Source organism: Blennius ocellaris (genome assembly GCF_963422515.1).
Source record: "Blennius ocellaris genome assembly, chromosome: 15".
Classification (NCBI taxonomy): domain Eukaryota; kingdom Metazoa; phylum Chordata; class Actinopteri; order Blenniiformes; family Blenniidae; genus Blennius; species Blennius ocellaris.
In genome coordinates, this window is record NC_137664.1 from 12,038,157 (window position 1) to 12,057,503 (window position 19,347).

The 19,347-nt window shown below is 42.5% G+C and overlaps 1 protein-coding gene across 1 annotated transcript in view; it reads right to left on the minus strand.

Moving 5' to 3' along the window:
- Positions 1-5,021: 5,021 nt before the first annotated feature.
- sh2d3ca (SH2 domain containing 3Ca) overlaps positions 5,022-19,347 on the minus strand; it is a 50,295-nt gene continuing 35,969 nt past the window's right edge. Inside the window, exons 3-12 of the mRNA XM_080510361.1 lie at positions 16,202-16,351; positions 14,913-15,190; positions 13,715-13,842; positions 13,255-13,627; positions 11,121-11,250; positions 10,901-11,016; positions 10,550-10,721; positions 9,465-9,576; positions 9,167-9,373; positions 5,022-7,520 (exon numbers count right to left, since the gene is read on the minus strand). Coding sequence (XP_080366487.1) covers positions 7,345-7,520; positions 9,167-9,373; positions 9,465-9,576; positions 10,550-10,721; positions 10,901-11,016; positions 11,121-11,250; positions 13,255-13,627; positions 13,715-13,842; positions 14,913-15,190; positions 16,202-16,351 — 1,842 coding nt within the window. The 3' untranslated portion in view covers positions 5,022-7,344. The remainder of the gene's footprint in view (positions 7,521-9,166; positions 9,374-9,464; positions 9,577-10,549; positions 10,722-10,900; positions 11,017-11,120; positions 11,251-13,254; positions 13,628-13,714; positions 13,843-14,912; positions 15,191-16,201; positions 16,352-19,347) is intronic.

The window sequence follows — 19,347 nt, forward strand, 5'->3', positions numbered from 1 at the left end:
TCCCTCAGCGGCGCTCTGTCTGGGAGATAATCTGGCTTAATCTGGTTTAATCTGATTGTCTCTGACATTTATTCTGGTTTACTCCAAGTTACTCTGATTTATTCTCTGAGATTTACTTGGATTTAATCTAAAATGGACTGAGATTTAATCTGAGATTGAGATGTAATCTGAGACTGACTGAGATGTAATCTGAGACTGACTGAGATGTAATCTGAGATTGACTGAGATGTAATCTGAGGTGTAATCTGAGACTGACGGAGATGTAATCTGAGGTGTAATTTGAGTGTTTTAAATGTAATTATTGGGGGTTATATTAGGTTTGTAGTGTTGGTAATAATTGTGTTTTTGTTGCTTTGAAAGACCAAGAGCTGAGAGGCAAGGAGGAGGAGGTTGAGGCCTTGAAGGTTATCCTGGAGAGCAGAAACGCTGACCTGCAGACGGCGGCCGCCAAGCTGGACGAGGCAGCGGAAAAGAGATCCGCCCTGCAGTCTGCATTCGAGGAGATAGTCTGCCAACTGACCTTAGAAGTCTGCATTTTGAAAGAAGACAACGAGAGACTGCTGAAAGACGAGGCGGACATACAGGACCTGCTGCAAACGTTTCGTGATGGGGCAGAAGCATGCGGGCAGTACATCAACACCTTTGAGAAACACACTAGCGATCTTCAGTCGGAATTGTTTGGCCTGACGAGTGCCTTGCGCCAGAAGGAGATTCAATGTGGGAAACTCAAAAGAGAACTGATGCAAAAGGATAATGAGTTATTCACCGCCAGGGCCAACCTGGAGACGTTTATGGATGAACTGCCAAGCAACGATGCTGAAATGCAGACAACGATGGCCGCCAAGCTGAAGGAGGCAGCGGAAGAGAGATTCGCCCTGCAGTCTACATACGAGGAGAAAGTCTGCCAACTGACCTCAGAAGTCAGTTGGCATTCTGCATACGAGGAGAAAGTCTGCCAATTGACCTCAGTAGTCTGCACTTTGAAAGAAGACAACCAAAGACTGCTGAAAGAGGAGGAGGGCGTTCAGGAGGTGCTGAGAGCCTATCGTGATCAGGAAGAAAAGAACAGAGAGCACATGGGCGACTGTGAGAAACACACTCACAACCTTCAGTCGGAGGTGTTTGGCCTGAAAAGTGCCTTGGACCTTCAGGAGACCGAGTGTGAGAATCTAAAAGGGAACTGCAGGAAAAGGTTGAGGCCTTGAAAATTAGTCTCCAGTCAGAACGTGAAGCAACTGATAGGAAGTTGCAGGAGAAAGACCGCCTCATCGATGAGCTGCTGCAACTCTTTTATGCTCAGGTAGAAATGAACCTAGGACATGAAGAAACTGAGAGGAAGTCACAGGAGACCAAAGAAGGAGAGCCAGAGTCTCCCTCTGCTGCCGTGACAGTATGGACTGGCGACAGACCGAGCTTTAAGCCGGTGAAGGTCGTGTGCGGATCATTCAACCAGGGGGACTGGCTCTTTAACTATAACGGGTTGCAGTGCATGGCGATAGCCGCTGTCAGCTTAGCTAAACACGCCATAAAAAGCGTGTTCTCGTGGGAGAGGGACGACCTTGATCAGACTGTGTCTCAAGGTGATCACTTGTACACGTTTTTGCATGACCGCCCAAATTCCACACTTGTCTCAGATCTGCTGTCCGTCCCCGACTTGCCAACGAAGCTGCAGATGAACGAGCGGGTGTTAGAGTTTACTTTCGGTGACATGGTGTCAGGTGACGTAAACGTGACCCACGGCGAGCTCATCGATTGCGGCTTGATCTTCAGTCTGAGAAACGGACGGGAGAGGATCTTCGGTCAGTACAGCACAGGCCTCCTGATGGTGTGTGGAAACACTTCGGCCATCGTCTGTGAGGCTGGGCTCTTCGCCGTGGTGGACAGTCACTCACGCAGCGACATCGGCTTGCCATCCCAAGACGGTACCAGTGTGGTTGTGCAATTTGCTGATCTGGACAACCTCCACCACTACATCTGCTGCTTGGCTGACGGCCTCAGTTCAGGAGAGAAGTCCTTTGAGCTGTACGGCGTCAGTACCAGTTGGGGTACCGGTCCAGCACCGTTCAGGTTCTTCTGGGTAGATCCGCCTCATTGAGTCCCTCACCACGTCACTCCGGTACATCCAACTCCACCTGTCCATCACCACGTCACTCCAGTCACATCCAACTCCACCTGTCCATCACCACGTCACCCCGGTCACATCCAACTCCACCTGTCCATCACTATGTCACCCTGACATAGTCCCGCCAGAGCTCCACCACAGTATAGACTGTTACATACCACAATGACCTGTGTTTATATGTATGTGTCACAACAGTGTGACGTATAACTGTCATTGTTGTTTGAAGGTAAAAGCCCGCACTCCTGAGGAATGCTGGGTAATGTGGTTCTGTAATAAAAGCCGTTGTTCTAAGGCACACAGTCGTGGTCCTCCTGATTCAAACATAACACCGACGCCATCTTGGATGGGTCACCCTGGTGATTTCTACTGAGGAAGGTTTAGTCCAACTGTGAGGGTCGTCGGGAAAGGAAGTTAGCATATTTATTTGTCTATTTATAACACGTACGAGGTGAGTTTGTCTAAAAAAGAATAAATATATAAATATATAAATCCGCTGGTCGTCTTGACTTCAAGTTTTTTGTGATGAAAACAACGTTGTTCGTTCTGCGTTAAAGCCGTGCCACCCTGCTGCTCCCGGAGAGCCAGAAGCCTCATCCAATATGGCGGCGTCGCCGCCGGGGGTTACCTGCAGAGTCTCCCAGGCCGAGCTGCCCCACGTCGTTCCTGCCCCAGGCCAAGCCTCCCGCCGCGACCTGGACCACGGCACCATCCACAGACTGCAGACCTGCTGGGGCCGGTCGGCCCCAGACCCAGACCCGGACCCGGACCCGCCCAGACTCAGCTGGCCCCTCGAGTCCAGACCCCACGAGTACACCTGACCGTCTGTGAGGAGACACACCTTCATCATCATCATCATCATCATCATCATCATCGATTTAAAGGTTAAAGTTGTTTTGATTTGAGTTTCTGTTCCTGCGTCAACTAACCAACCAACCAACCAACCAACCAATCAATCAACCAACCAACCAACCAACCAATCAATCAATCAACTAACCAACCTACCAACCAATCAGCCAACCAACCAACCAATCAACCAACCAACCAATCAATCAACCAACCATCCAACCATATACCAGTATAATCCAGAAAAATTTTGAATAATTTAGAGAAATGAGAATAATCTAGAATAATTTAAATAATCAAGAATAATTTGCAATAATCTTGAATTATAGAGAATAATCTATAATAATTTAGAACAATAGAGGATATTCTCGAACAAGTCAGAATAATCTAAAATCATCAAGAATAATCTCAAACCATTTAGAATAATTCAGAATAATCCAGAATCATTCCGAATAATCTAGAAAATTCCAGAATATGAGCAACAATTTACAAAAAAAACAACCCAAAACAAGAAAATAAAAATAAAAACATAAAATCTTAAGTCTAAAGGCTCTGTCTTCCTCTCTCGCTCCCTCCATCCTCTCTCGTCCTCGAGGGGATGACGAAGGCGTTCCCGTTGGTCTTCAGGAAGCACATCAGACCCGGACCTCCGCTCAGGTCCCGGACCAGGTAGCCCGGGTCCCACGTCTGGACTCCGTGCTGCGTTAAGGTGCTGCGGGAAATCTGGTTCTCCTTCAGCCGGAGGCTGCGCTCGAGGTCCGGTCCCCACAAGAACATCAAGTCCGCTGGAGGGCCACGCACACACTGACTGGTCCTGGAGGTCCACACACACACACACACACACACACACACACACACACACACACACACACACACACACACACACACACACACACACACACACACACACACACACACACACACACACACACACACACACACGCCATCTGTCTTGCCTCCTACCCGCTGCCAACACCATGGGTCTGTCTGCAAAACAATGTGAAGTGTTTCACACAGCACGCATGCTCTGTGCACGTCATGAGGCACTTTTCATATCCAACACACCTTTAATGAGCTCAAGCATACTCAACACTAAAACACTATTAAATGCAGATCAAATATGGAGGATTATGGGAAATGCAACAAATGTAAAAAAGCAAAGTGTCTGGTTGGGAAAGTCGCATTACAATCACTGACTGAACTTTGACCGGACTGTTGATTGAGATGGGATACGCCTACTTATTTATTGTTTGATAGTGAAATGCTGCACCCTACTGGATACAAGTTAACATTACCCTCCCTTTTTTTAATGAATGGGGTTTGTATGTGCAATAATAGTTTTCTTTCTTTTTTTTAAGAATTGAGGGATACACGCATCTCCTTCGGAGCAAATAAAAACTTTTTTATTGAAGACTTTAAAAACCACAATTGAATGTTGTTTTATAAGATTATTAACTTTGACATAATTTAATTGTTCGTGGAAGATGTTCACTGCGTGAAAAGGCACTTTACATTAAAAAAAAAAAAAACTTAAAATAATAGATAGAGGCATTTTGTGGGGTAGTGGTTAGCACTGTCACCTCACCTCAGGGGATCCCTGGGTTGAAGTTTTGGGTCCTCTTGCATGTTCCTCATGTGTCTTCAGTCTTTAAGATCCTATTGAGCTTTTTTGTCTCAACATAAATTTAAACTATTTTAGAATCACAAGGCATTCAATGCATAGCTTTTATGTAAAACATCCGAACATTAAATTTTTTATAAAGTGCTGATTTATAGTGCTGACTTCAATAAGTAATTAAAAAAAATTTACATTTACACTTCCTCGTTCTGTTTAATTCTTTTTTGTATGTTGGTAGATTTTGGAATAAATTGTAACATTTAGAATTACAAACGGTTCAAAGACCATCAAGTGATCATTTAATAATCAAGTGAATTCTTATTTTAATTTATTTATACCAAAATGGAGCTATTAAGTTATAATACTCAAAAGATATGCTGACATTGTTTTTTATATTTTAGAAAAAAAAACTCATTCATTGACAAGCAATCATTTTATTTCAAAAAAAGTGAATTGCTATGTACAGTACGTAAAAAAACACAAGATCAGTCCTAAATCATTTCATGTCATTCTGATTTTCAAATTCATCCCATACAGTCCTGTGAAAGTCGGAGTGTTTCTGTACATCATTCAACAGAGGACAAATAAAAACATATTCCTCCATCATAATAATTGAAATCAAACCTAAACCAGTAGGCATCCTCTTGGTCTCAAAACACACACTTTATTCATTTCTCCACACACACGTTATTCATTTCTTCATGTGTGTAATCTTCAAGTCTTCAATTTTACAATTCAATGACTTCTTTTGCAGACTAAAGCACGCCCCCTGCTGGACCACAGCATGAAGTGGCACATTACTCCTTGCTCCCTTGTCCTTTGACCTTTACAGCTGACACCCAGACCAAAAAAAAAATGTTGGAAAATATAAATTTTAATGATTTCCGACGAGCAACTCTGACAAAGAAAGCACCTTTTTCAGAACCACTATTTTGATATTTGACATGGCTGTCATTATTGTATATTTTTTTATTATTGTATGTTTTTCAAAGCTGGGGAGGACGCGGTTGGGTTTGGAGGGGTCTCTGTGTTCATGTTCCTTCCACTGTCCAAAATGCATTGGAGGTTAAATTGGCATTCTGAAGTTGTTTTTAGTTGTGAACCTGAAAGTGTGTGATTGTCTGTCTCACCGTCTTTGCATGGCATTCTGTCTCTATTACGGTGGCAATAAATCCAATAACTTAGTTATTGTCATCCTTTTCTCATGTTTTTTTTCTCAAAAATATAACTGATGAGCCCCTTCTTAAACTCTCAGGCAACACCACGCTTTGAAAACCACTCGTATCGATCATAAATTTGGATAAGAAAACTTCAGGATTAAAAAAATTCTCCATTGTCTTGGGTGTCTGCTCCTCAGGGATCTCAGCCCTTTATTGATATGATTGCATATCTCTGACAGATGGCTTCAGCCCTCTCAGGGTTGTGCACTCGTAACACAGCAGCAGTATTAACACTGAGTAGTCAACCAAAATGTAATTCCTTAAGAAAAGTACTCTGGTAATTTTACTCTCTATTGCTGGAACATAAAGTGAGAATATACAACCAGAGGACCACCTCTGCCATTTTTAAGTAATTCTCAATGCTGACAACAGAAAAATCGAAATCTAAAAAGAATTAAAGATGTCTGCGGCGCATATTTCTTCGGCCAGACAGTTTGCAATTGAAATGAACATTAAAGCAACATTTTAGTTAGTGTTACATTTACAGCTCCGCACATCGATCCATTTGAAATATTCCCTCAAATGTTCAACCTGAAAGCAAAGCATGTTAAGAAATGCATCTACACGAAGTGAAACACTGCTATAACTGAATTTCAGAAGATACACATTTCACATTTTGTCTGCGGTTTTCAAGCTACAATTTGTGCAAAGAACACACCAGATCGAATGTATTAATCAAACAGCCACATCGGAGGCGGGGGGGGCACTTGCTTTGTCCTCGTTACATTTTTAACCACTCACAAAGCCCTCACACTGAAATCGATGCATTAGTTCTGGAAATGTTTCATTCCGATAACATTTATTAATGCATGCCTGATACATTTTTAATGATTCAATGGGACTGTTCGATACATATTTAATGAGATTTTATGAAAGAGGGCTCCTTCGCAATGAGCACCGACAGATCCTCACGAGTTTTAAGTAGCAATGTCCCTAATGATTTGATATTCTTTGATTCGGGACAAATAAATACAACAAAAACGGATTTAAAAACAAAACAAGAAACGATGTATGATGTACAAAAATAAAGGAACGTAAACGGACTGACCAACACACACGCTCACTCGCACAGACTAAACATCTATAGATGAGCTATGTGGGGTTATTGTCGTTTGTCAGGCTACAGTGTGCGACGGGAGTTCAGTTTCTGTGTTTTACAAGAGCAAAGCCAGACTCTTTGGCTCCACTTGGCTCTCCGGTCTCACTGTACACACGCTCATGTTTGTACTGGAAGAGTTGACCACCCTTCTTCCTCCTTATCATCTTGTCCACTTTGCTCGTCTCCTCTGCTTTTGCATTTAAATATTTTAGCGGCGAGTGTGGACGTCCACAGAAGAAACTGGATTCTGAGTCTACAGTAAGTGCAACACATTTCCCTCCTTGCTGCACGTCCTCCTTTAGCTGCCTCTTCATTTACTCTCACTTCTGCCAGTGTTCAAGCTGGACTCTTGTCCGTCATCCGTAACGATGGAAAACAAGACCATACCACCCTCCAGGTGGTAAGTGCAAACCGAAGAGTCCCGTCGTCATCAGGGCGGGTGCTATAGCTCGCTGTGGCGCACGGGGGGCTCGAGCTTGTGTGACAGGGCGGTGAGGACCTTGTCAAACTTCTCGTAACGCTCCGATTGGCTGCCCTCGGAGCCGCGGCTGCCCCACAGCAGACGCATCTGAAACTCCGTCTGGAAGATGTCGTGTATCTCCGCTCGTTCCTGAAATCCTGGAGGGGAGAAGATGGGAAGGTATTACATTGTGAGGCAGCATTGAGTAGGAAAACACAGAACTCCGCTAGAGGACACCGTGAAGAAAATATTCTGCTTTCAATCAACTCAAACGATGACACAGAAAATATGTTTTTTCCCTGGTATTCGTGAGCACTTGAGAAACTGGATTTGTAAGTCATGAGATAACAACTGAGCAGATGAACATGATGAAGGGGCTTTGAGATGCGATTACTGTGCCACTTATACTGATCATTCATGGTCAAATATAATGATTGTGGCTCTGATCACAATAAGCCTGCAGGGAAATCAACTCATGTTTTTCACAAAGCATTTCTCCTCAGTTCTCCACAAAAGGAAATACAGCGACATAACGCTGTTTTCTTAATGTGCTGCAGGAGAGACTTTCAACATTTAGATTATAACCACATGACAAAAGTGGCCATTTAGTTTATGGAGCTGTTTAGAAGAAGAAAAAAAAAGGCAAACTGAGGTCAGTGTGATCGATAGCAGAGTGCAACAAAAAACACAGACGTGAACTGATAACTATTGACAGACTGTTCAATAAAGCAGTAATGGCCAAGAGCTGAGAACTAGTGGTGAGGTATTAAGGATCAATACAGGACACACACACTCACACTCACTCTACAGGAAACGGTTCCTCCAGAAAATTGCAACCTTGTGAATGCAAAAATTAATGCAAATTCAAGGAAACTCTACAATATCTGCAAAGGTTTAATTGGTTTAATTAATAGAAAAGTTTGATTTCTGAAATCATCCTGTCATTTCTCACTTATTGGCGGCTCTGGACAAGTACAATATATCACATCGTAACAGAAGCTATTGTGGCGAAAACCTCACATATTCCAAGAAATACAACAAAAGTCTCTAATGTGTTGTACAGAGGAATAGGAAAGTTATTTTAAAATCTGTGGTGGAACAAAAGCACCACATTTCAACAGGTTGGTCAGTGATTAAAACTAATTCAAATAAAAAAAACATCAAAGTTAAGATAATCAGTTAAACATATTGGAAATGAATGAATTTTGTTTAAATCATCAATAGCAAATGTCAGTGACTTTTAGTGGATGCATGTTGTCGTATATAAATCCCTTTGAGAAAAATACTGCAGTTTTTCCTATGACGTTCCACTTTTGAAGGCATTTTCACTCTCTTGTTTTTGTAAACATTTGTCTCCTATTGAACTCCATGCTCTCAAGTCAAATTAATAAAATAAATGAAAACAACTTGAGCATCTGGAGCTGTTATAACATAAGATGTTACATGGCTATTATGTTTTTAAGAGGCAGAAGTTTGTCTTTTAATAACAAATCTTCACCAAGCTTTGCAATTTTAGCCAAACATTCACATTAAAAAAAGTCAAATTCCTGGAGCAATTGGCAGCAAACGTAAGGTTTTTGCCTGCAATAATTACAAAATAAGGACACAAGATTGTAGAGGGGCTGATAAAAGCTATAAACATAAGAATGTGAGAACTGTTTCTGAAGATGACATAATTAAATGGTTTAATGTGGCACATGAGCATAAACTGAACAAATAATGGCGGTGTCATTAGAAAGTCATTATGTAGTAGACTATTTTTAATGGATTTCCAATCATCCTGAGGTAAACATGAATGTCTTACCCTGCAGTTTGGCCTCTGTGTTGGTTCTGTAGATCCCCCCATGATGAGCGATGGTACGAGCTGCCTCGAGGTGGTACATGACCACATCCACTCCCACCTCGGCACTCTCCCAGGGCTCCAGGGTCTCCCCGAGAGCCAAGCCCCTCTCCAACAAAGACAGCACGGGAAGGATGTGGGGGAAAGATGTGTTGGACAGGGCGCTTGATTCTGAAAGCAAAAGAAGAATTTGTGTCCAGCATTACACAGAAAATAATTTCATAGCGCACACAGAACTGTGCGACACCAGTGAGGCACCCACCTTTACCGTCGTTCATATTTTTCATGAAGGGTTTGAGTTTCTTTTCGTACAAAATGGCGCCTTCTGTGTGTCTCTGGCGTAAAGTAACCCATGTCTGCTCAAGGCGGGAAATCTGCAAAGACAAACATGCACACAAAATTTTGTCACGCATCGTCTCAAAATGCTTCACTCGTTTAGTCACTGTTCCTCAAAGTTTTCGCGGTTTGCCGTCAGCTGTTGTTAAGAACTTCAGCACTTGTCATATTTCTGCCTTTTGTACTTTTTAATGTCCGAATCGGCTGCAGCCTCATCTTTCTTCAGAGTTTGTAGATTTTTCTACAACCTTTTTTTTTATAATTAGGGGAAAACGCTTTTCACTCAGAATTTATTTGTACGTCACTGGCTCACAATCACTTCGACACAGTAGCATCGACGATGGACAGATGTCATAAACTTTGTAGTTTCTCCATCCCAAAACAGTGCGTTCTCCACTCAGTCCTCTCTCAGGTTCACCTGAATGTATTTCAGCTTTAATCTTTGGATTGTGGTGAAATCAGTTTGCACTTTGTGTGTGTTTTTTTTTCTTCTGACACCAACAGATCTCGGGACTTTTCTATAATTAACAAGTTATTCATCTTAGTTGTTGATCCTTCAGAGTGATCCCTGCATTACTAAAAACCTTATGTTTTTGTGTCTATCAAAAGTGCCTGAAGGTCCAACAGAAAAAATTTACAAAATACAATTAATGCCGTTCAGAAGGTTATGAAAACTTTTTGTATCTCTGTGATAAATTTAAGATTTGAACATTTTCATATGGAAAAAGTAGAAACATGCCACAATTCCCTTTGTTGCATTTGTATTAGTGGTCAACATACAGACAGGTGTTGTTTAGGCGCTTGTCCGTTTCTCAAAATTGTTTATTGCTGTATTTTCCCGTACTACTGTATTTTTAAAGGATTTGAATTACTACCTCCAATTCAATGTCAAGTTTGTATTTGGTGCTCTCCACTATACAAATACAACATTTATGATGACCGATTTAAAAAAGAAACAATGAATACTAAACCAGAAAATGGAAACTCAATGACTTCTTTTATCAGTCTTACCTGAGGAAGATCCAGAGCTCTCATCACAGCGGCAAACCCAAACATGTTGCCCATGTTGCTTTTGAGCTCTGCTGCCAACTGGATGGTCTTATGGAGCAAGGCGGCCCTCTCCTCTGTGCTCCCAGTGCAGCCGAGGAGATCCACGGCCATCATGATGGACATGGTGTAAAATCTGAGGGCAAAAGCAGCAGTGGTGTTCACATAAAGGCTTCTAATAAATTGTAACGCTGCACAGGATCTATGTTGAGTCACAGCCTGACCAGGAATAAATGTAAAACATAGGAAAGGTAACGACAGATTTCATAAAGAATGAACCAACGTCGATTAAAGCACAAAAGCAGACTGTTGTACCTCTCGAGTAGGTCGAGTCTCAGCTGGTGTCCATGTGGCAGTGTCAGTAACTCCAGCCCTGAGGACACTCCCATCATCCTTTGCACTTCTGTGGTCACACCGAATATTCTGGCAACCTTCCCCAGAGAAAAACATGATCAGTTGAATGTATCACAACAGTATTATTAGTCGTTTTGTTTTTTTTATGTACAAGTGTGCATGGGTGCGTGTTGGCGCATACCATGCAGTCTGCCATGGTGATGTGTTTAGCCGCAGTCCGTGCGTCCACCTCGGCCAGCAGCTCTTTGACTCTCTTCAGCACAGACATCTCCAAAGGCTTATTCTCTGCTGGCATAAGGCAAGACTCGTACCTGCACAAGGAAGATTAAAGCACATTAGGCGATGGCAGCAGAGCCAAAACTGGACATGAGCACTGGCAAGGACCACTGGGGCAGGGATTTTCAAGTAAAATGAAAAACAATGCCCAAACTGGAAAATACTGGCAGTTTTACAACACGATTGTATTGTTCTGTAGGCAACCATAACTCACACACCTGAAGGCCACACAGATACTTTCAAGTCTGTAATATTCACCAATAAATTAAAGTAAAAACGAAAACTAATCTCAAGTGTTTCAACTTCAACACTCAGAAAATCTGGTAAACTGTGTGATTAAATTCCCTTTATGGTAAAAAAAATAAGTAAAATTAGCAATTGCTGCACATGAACATCACAAAAATGTATAAAAAAATCCTGTTGTCCAGTCTTATTTAGTGGTGAGAGTAGAAGACAAAGATTTAACAAGCAGAAAACTAGCACCATAGCTGGGATCAGAACCATCAACCAGCTACTCAAAATGTATGTGCCACTAAATGGCCTAACCCAAGTTTTAAAACCCCGCCTAGCATCTTTCCAGAACAAATACATTATTGTAAATAATAAATCTTGATGCATCCTTTAAAGTTCCATGTCATAACCATTGATCTTTATCTATGTCCGTTTCACAATTTATTGTTTAAAAAAACCTGGACTTTTGCTTAATTCAACATAACTCAATCAATTCACCATGGTGGTTGTCATGCCATTTGAACATTACTTATTTTAACATAACTTACAAAACTGAAAGGCTTGTACAAAGGAACAAATGTAGATTAAACAAGATGCAGTTTGTGCATCGCCATGGACAATGTGCCTCGTGTTGATTTTAGTTAAAACCAAACAAAAGCTATAAATAAATGTGCCACTGTTTTCATTTTGTGTGGACAAAACAAATTCATTCATTAAGTCATTTCTAAATCACCACACACTGCATTTCTGCTGCGCTATTCTCAATCAGCGAACTGTGGCCACCAGTGCACCTGCAGATAACATCGTCCATGCCGGAGTGTCAGCCTGGCTGGATTTGCGCTGCCACAGCAGCAGCTGCTAAACGGGATGAGATGTGCCAGTCATTGCTGCCTGAAGCGTCACTGGCCTTTTTTCCTGCCTTAACTGCCAATTTCCCGTGCAGAGCCCGCAGCGATTCAGCAATAATCCCTCTGCACCAGAATTTCACAGAAAAGGCACCGATGTCCAAAGGTGCCGCCCGCGCTATCGCTGTTGCCAGCTCCGTGTGCCTGACCATTTTCCCCTTTTACAAGCCTCATCTGCTGCGTCCTCCCTCGGCACCGTAAGCCCAATAAAATACAGTATCTGCTCTGTGTCTCTGACCACAGCACTAAGTCTGCCCCCAGGCCATTTCCCACAGGATTATCAGTTGTTTACTCAGGTCTTCTTTTTTTTTCTTTTTCGGCCCCCGTTCAGTCACAGCTGTGCTGCAGTGCCTGTCAAAACTGCCTCACTCTCATATATTTTTGCTCCGTGTGACGAAATATCAGCAGGTGAACTGACTCTCGAACAAAATATGCCTCTGTGAAGAAAATAATGGGTAACAGCTGGGAAAATAGCAACATGGAAGTTGCAGATTTAACCGATATGGTCTAGTTTTCTTCTTCTCACGGCTCCCTGCAGATGCTAGATATTTCCCGTATCACATGACACCCCCCCCTTTTCCTCAATCACAAAATGTGCATTTTCTTCGTCATGCCAATTTAATTTCTCTGAAAAAAAAGTCTGAAACATCTGTTCAGCTATCTCAATTTATCTGGTAAAACTTTGCCTTTAAAATTGTGTTTCTAATGTGGTCAGGAGCTGCATCTGTCAATTTCAACATGTCACTTAGTTACCTTTGGTAAACCACAGTCGAAAGCCCTGATTTCAATCTGTTGACTATTTTCACTGTATCCTGGATAACTGAAATTGCACAATGAAGCACTTCTGGCAATTGATTGTGATGTTTTGATTCTATATAAACTGGAAGTCTGTGCGTCTCTTACCTGGATGGCCTGAAGGAAGAAGCGGTCTCCACCTGTGGAGCGCTGAACATCCCCTCCCCTTCTTCTCTCGCTCCATCTTCCCGTCCTTCCTCCACTCGCAGTCGCTCCACGTAGCCCTTGGTGGGGGGCTTCGGGGGTCCGGCGGGACAGGGTCTGAGGTCGCAGTAGCTCCCCGCAGTTTCGGAAGAGTGCGCCTGGTAGCTTTGATGGTGGGCGGGCGACGAGTGCGCAGAGTGGGAGCTGTGTGCGGGATGCTCCGCGGGGTTGCTGCTGGCTGAGGGGCTGAGCTGAGGATCGCTGGAGCGACGCAGCACCGGAGAGGGGGGGACGACAGCCAAGACCCGTCCACCTGAGTGGGCTCTCTGTCTGGTGACTGAGGAAAGAAGATGCAGCCTGAAAAATCTCAGAGGGAATTAAGAGAATTTTCTACCTCGTGTGTGTGACCACCGAGCAAACTTACTCGCACAATATGCAGGAGACATTCGCGCTTCCCCGACGGGCGACAGCGGGCAGCGGTACTCCTGAATCTGGTCCATGCTCATCGCACAGTTTCGCATTGCATCTTTATGGTGGTGGATGGTTGATGGGCTGCAAATACAACATTTAAACAATGTTACAAATCCTTTTTGGTTTGGTTTCTCAAGTTGCTGTGAAGGAATAGCCTCAAAAAGGAGTGAAGTTCAGGGTGTCAAACTGATGAAAGGAAAGGCGTGATCAGGGATGTAGCTGTTAATTACTTCGGGGTGAGAGAAGGCGGAGAGATTCAAGTTGGTGTGACTGTCAGAATAAACACATATTTTACATTTCGGGCATTTCTAATCTAAAACCACACATGGGACTTCAAAGCAGGAGCAGGAGCATGTCGCACAGTGTGATCTCTGCATTCACACATGCATTAAATGGAAAAGAAAAATTACTTCGTCTATTACTTTAACTCCAAGTGTTGCATCTTTTCAGATGCTTGGTACTTTCAACTCTGACTTTGTTTGAACATTCTGATATATATCTCAGGATTTACATCATTATCAAGAGTAATTTCTATTTTTTCAAGATGGATTAAAACAAATGCATTCTTCTATATTATGATCCAATTGCAGCAATTGGGCCAAAAATACTGTTCGGCACATCTATGACGGCCTGAATGTGAAGCTAAAACCACTAAGCACGACACATTGTTCTGCTCCCACTTTGTAGGTCCAACTTCAAGTTTCAAACAGCCTCGTTTGGTTTGAAACTTGAGTGATCCGGTGCAGAAGCAGCCAAGTGCGACTTCACTCTGTGAAGGTGGTGCTCATTACAAGAGGGAGGCGGTGTGATGGTGTCTGTGAATTCAGGAAACTGTAATAATAAGGAGGACAGATGCACACGTTCGGGGATGAGCACTGGTGGAAAGCACACACACACGCACACACACACACACACACAACCTGCAGTTGTGAACAGGGTCCGGCTCTGGTTCTGGTGCTGCCACTGGGGTTTCAACTGGACTGGGACTGTCCGAGTCACTGATCATACATATGACATAAAGCAACAATGAATCCATGACATTTTAAATGAAGACTGCAAAAGAAAAGTCTGATGAATCGAATGTTGACTCCTGGTCTTTAACGTATCAGGGCAGGACTGCATCTTCAGTCGGAAATGCACTGAGCTCTCACCTGTGAGGTATCATCTTTTCGGTTGTCAGCCCATCTGTCATGGTGACACTGCGTCTCTTGATGTACGCCCCCCTCTGACTGGACGGCGAGTAGGCGGAGCCTTGCTTGCTGTTGGCGAGGGCAAAGGTGGCCTCCAGGTAGCGCAGTGGGAGAGTCCTGCTGACCGGACAGTAGATGTGGACGGTGCTGGATTGGGAGACCGGTTTGCGCTGGCCAATGTAAAACCGCACAAGCTCCTGGACCGAGTCGAAACTGTCCGACTCCAACATGTACTGCACCTGTGAACGTTACAACAGATTTAAAGGATGTGTTTTTTTGTTGTTTTTTTGGTCACAAAGTGATTACATTAAATGCACAAAATGCTTCTTTTGATTGTAACATTCTGAGTGAACTGAGCTAATGACTGCTGGATGCACACAAGAAACTGTAAAGAAAGGCAGGAATTAGAGATGAGGGAGTAACAGAGACACAGCTGGTCAACCAGGCACACCTGCACCAAATTAGCCTCCATGTAATTACCCCATACATTAGGGGCATCAAGAATAACTAGGCCTTTTTCAAACGGATGGATGCATGTCGCAAACACACATGAATACTAAATTTGCATTCCATAATGACTCAAGAGTTGTGTTACACAACAGTTCTGACAGAGGAATGTGATTGGATGAGAGTCACTGTGTGTGTGTGCTGGTATTCAGCACAGCAGCACTGGGACAATTCAAAACTGTGTCACTCCACCGCACAGCTGTTTCAAATGTATTCAGTGACATCAATAATAGCTAAATCATTAGTACAACACTGTTGACATTTGTTATTTCCCCCCTTTGGTAACAAAGTAGTTTGTAATGGGCAAAACGTATGCACAAAATGCAAAGGAAGTGAATTGATGGTGCTGTACAGTCAAGGCGAGACGTCTGCTCTTTACCAATGGCACTGCTCGAGTTAGTTGGGACAAACCAGAAATGCCAAATTTATCCAACTTTTGCATAAAGGCAATAAGACACTCAAGATCAGGCCATTGCACTGGATATTAGTAAGGTTCATATTGTCTCCCTGTAACCGAATCACAGTTGCTGATATTCAATTTCAGTCTCTTTCTGGTAAATATTACTTCAAACACATGTTTGAAGGAAACCAAAATACCCACAGAACACCAACACAGGCATAGGGAGATATGAAATCTCCTCATACAAATTTACCGCGGTCTCAAACCAAAAGGTACAGAAACAGTTTCAGATATTAGTATGTGGAAGATACCATGAGATATGTAAGCAAAGATGAATATGTACCTTTGTCTCATTGGATTTGACCAAGACTTTGCTGATCTTGAAGTGCAGTGATTCATTATCCCATCGACAAGTCAGAACGTAGTCACCGACACTGGTCAGAGAGTCCCGCACCAGGAAGTCACCATTACGCACAACCAGAGTCTCTGACACCTGCATGGAGAAATACAAAATGCTAAAAAGTTAGAAGACGAGAGAGCTGGAAGCAAACTTGGCTCATTGAGCTCCGGCCTGTGAGTAAACATTTCGTTTCTGACACTTTCACCGTTAAACAATTGAATTTGGAGAACAGTGATTATTCATGACAATGCCTTAGGACAGCTTGTGTTGCTGAACAAATACGACTATCTCTCTCACTGCCAAGACCGCCTCGTTTACGCACAATCTGAATTGGCGATGACCGATAAAAAGGCCAACAACAGGGACTGCAATGATTTTCCAAAGATGTATTTTATACAAGTGCAACACCATCATAAAAATGAAATGTATTTATCATGTATTGACAAAACAAGCAATCTTAAAAAGCAATTTCCCATTCATGGTCAGAGTAACCGCTTCAGGCTGTACATCTTGCTGATACCAAACACTGCAGATGTGTCTCTGGTTTCTGCGAGAGGAAGTCACAAATATTGATCTAAGAGCCATACTGTGAAGGAGGCATACTTCACATTGTGCAACGTGGCCTTTAAAAAACACCTGCAAAATGTTTCTTTTTTTTTTTTTTAAATCAGAAGGTTGAAGGTGACTGTGTTGAGATTTAAATGTATTCAACGCAGAAAACAGGGCATACAATATGCAATGCAACGCAGCAGAGGTAACTCAAGGCCAGCAGGAGGCAGTAAACACAAAGATCAGAAGCTCACGCCACACACAGCATCTTCTTATCATTTCTGGCTGCTGGAGAACATTTTGCAGAGGTGAGCAGCTTGTTTATCTGATCTGATTCTTGTCCACAATTCAAGAATGTAGCAGAGAATGTAGCGGATTTTACAGTCACACTACACTTGCGTAATAGTCAGGACTCTGGTTTTCTCTCTGATAACTTCAGCCCAGTTTTAGGATTTTGCCGCTCCAGGCATGATCACTGGAAGAGACAACATCAGCAACCTGTGAATTTCTGGATTGATTTTACATTTGTATTTATTTACCTTTACTTCTTTCACCTGAGCTTGCATGAAAATATAGAACTGACACGCCATTTGCGCCCACTCTTGCGGCTTTGCTGGGCCAGCCTGCAAGACCAAAACTAACATTGAGAGACACCTGCAAGGTGTGCATCAGTTTACGCGACTGAAAATGTTAAACATTTAACAGGAACTTGGTATATGAATCTCAATTGAAAAACAGAAATCTAGGGTGTCTCATTTCTTGCTGTACTTCCGTAGAGAGTCAGAGGTTTTCACTAAATGTTTCTTTTTATATCTTTGCATATCCATCCATTTGAACAGTTCTCATGCCTGGCGGTGTGGAGGGACACATCAAGTGAGCAGCAGATGAATTGGTGAGAAAGAAATTCTTAAAAACTTTTTTTTTTTTACTTGTGCACACTTCTTTTTTATGCTTCTTCATCCAACTTTAAAAAAAAACAACAAGGTGCTGGAGCTGATCGATGCCTACAATAACGAAGAGACAAGCCACACCTCACAGAGACACATAAACATGCAAACTTCTCAAGCCTGGAATGTAACTGGTTATAATGTTGTTGTGAAGTGAAAGAGCTATGATTCCGTTATACAACCTTCCCTTATCATATCTTAGTGTTTTGTCTCCCAGCTGTACAGCACTTTGAACTGACTGCGCTCATCTGCATAATGAACAGCGCTTGCATTTATTATTTTGTTTTTTTACATTTCTGTACATTTTGCTATAAAAGTATATGGAAGATCACCAAACTAAGTCTGGAATCTTAGAAAAAGTCATCAAACAGAAAAAAAACAACAACTACTGAACAGGAATGAAGATTCAAGTCCAGGAAGGCTGATGTACAGTATTGACAAATCAGGTTTTTGTTTGTGTGATCTAGTTATTAAGTACTGTTTTGGTAACCAGGGGGCCCGGGGTTCCCCCAGGTTTATGCTGGGGCAAATCCATGAATACATGAATAGATTATGTAAATGAAAAGAGGAAAGACTCGCAGATGGCTGATTTGAATCTGTGTTGGTGTGTGCGTGCTTGAAAGAGAGACAGAGGTTGATCAAGTGACAGAGGGCGTGTGTCTACGAGCCAGTTGCAGCCACATGTGCGTGCAGCGTGTGTCCGCTGTCTGTTTATCTGAATCTTAGTCACCAGCTGTGAAATTCAATTGCTTACATCAGCAACACACGCAGCTGTCTGTTTGGCAGAGTTTCCCCTCCTTCTGAATGCTAAAGCAATTTCTACTGAGCTGTGACAGATGATGGGATTCATTAATCAGTGTCATTCTGTGTGTAAAGCATTTAAACTGCGCTTTCCAAGCCAGAATTTCTCAGAGTAATCACTCAACTAATACCCCGTCTTGACAACCATGTCAACCCACACAAAGACATTAGCACGTTTATGTATTTCTCTTATTGATTTCTAGACATTTAACATGTAGTATGAAGTGTGCATGTTGGAAATTTAAACCACAGAAGCTATTCAAAATACTTTTCCATATTTTATCGTGTCCGAGACCAAAGGCTGAGACAGAAAGTCTCATTTTGAGTTTTTGTGACTTTCTTAATGACTAACTTATTGAAAGTGATTGTTTTCATGCTGGTGTGTGATGACTGACGCTTTAGTTACTATAAAGTATAATGTAGTAATAAAGGAGGTGTGGCATACAGTTTGAATACAGATTGTGATGATCAGAGACGTGAAAAGACAATTCTGTCAATTCTCCAACCAAATATAAGAACCAGAAAGCCCCTCATGTAGACACTGATGAATCTATGTTAAATCGCGTGGGCATAGCATGCAATTTATTTACTTTTTTTCACATAGTTAATGGACTTTACAGATATGGTTCATTTTAACCATTTCGGCACACTGGATCACATTCACCCATTTATCTACGCTCTCACATACTGAAGGCAACGGCTGTCATGCAATGGGGACAGTCTCCACTGGGAGAAATTAAGAGATTCGGTGTCTTGCCCACAGACACTTCAACACATGGACAGATTACACCA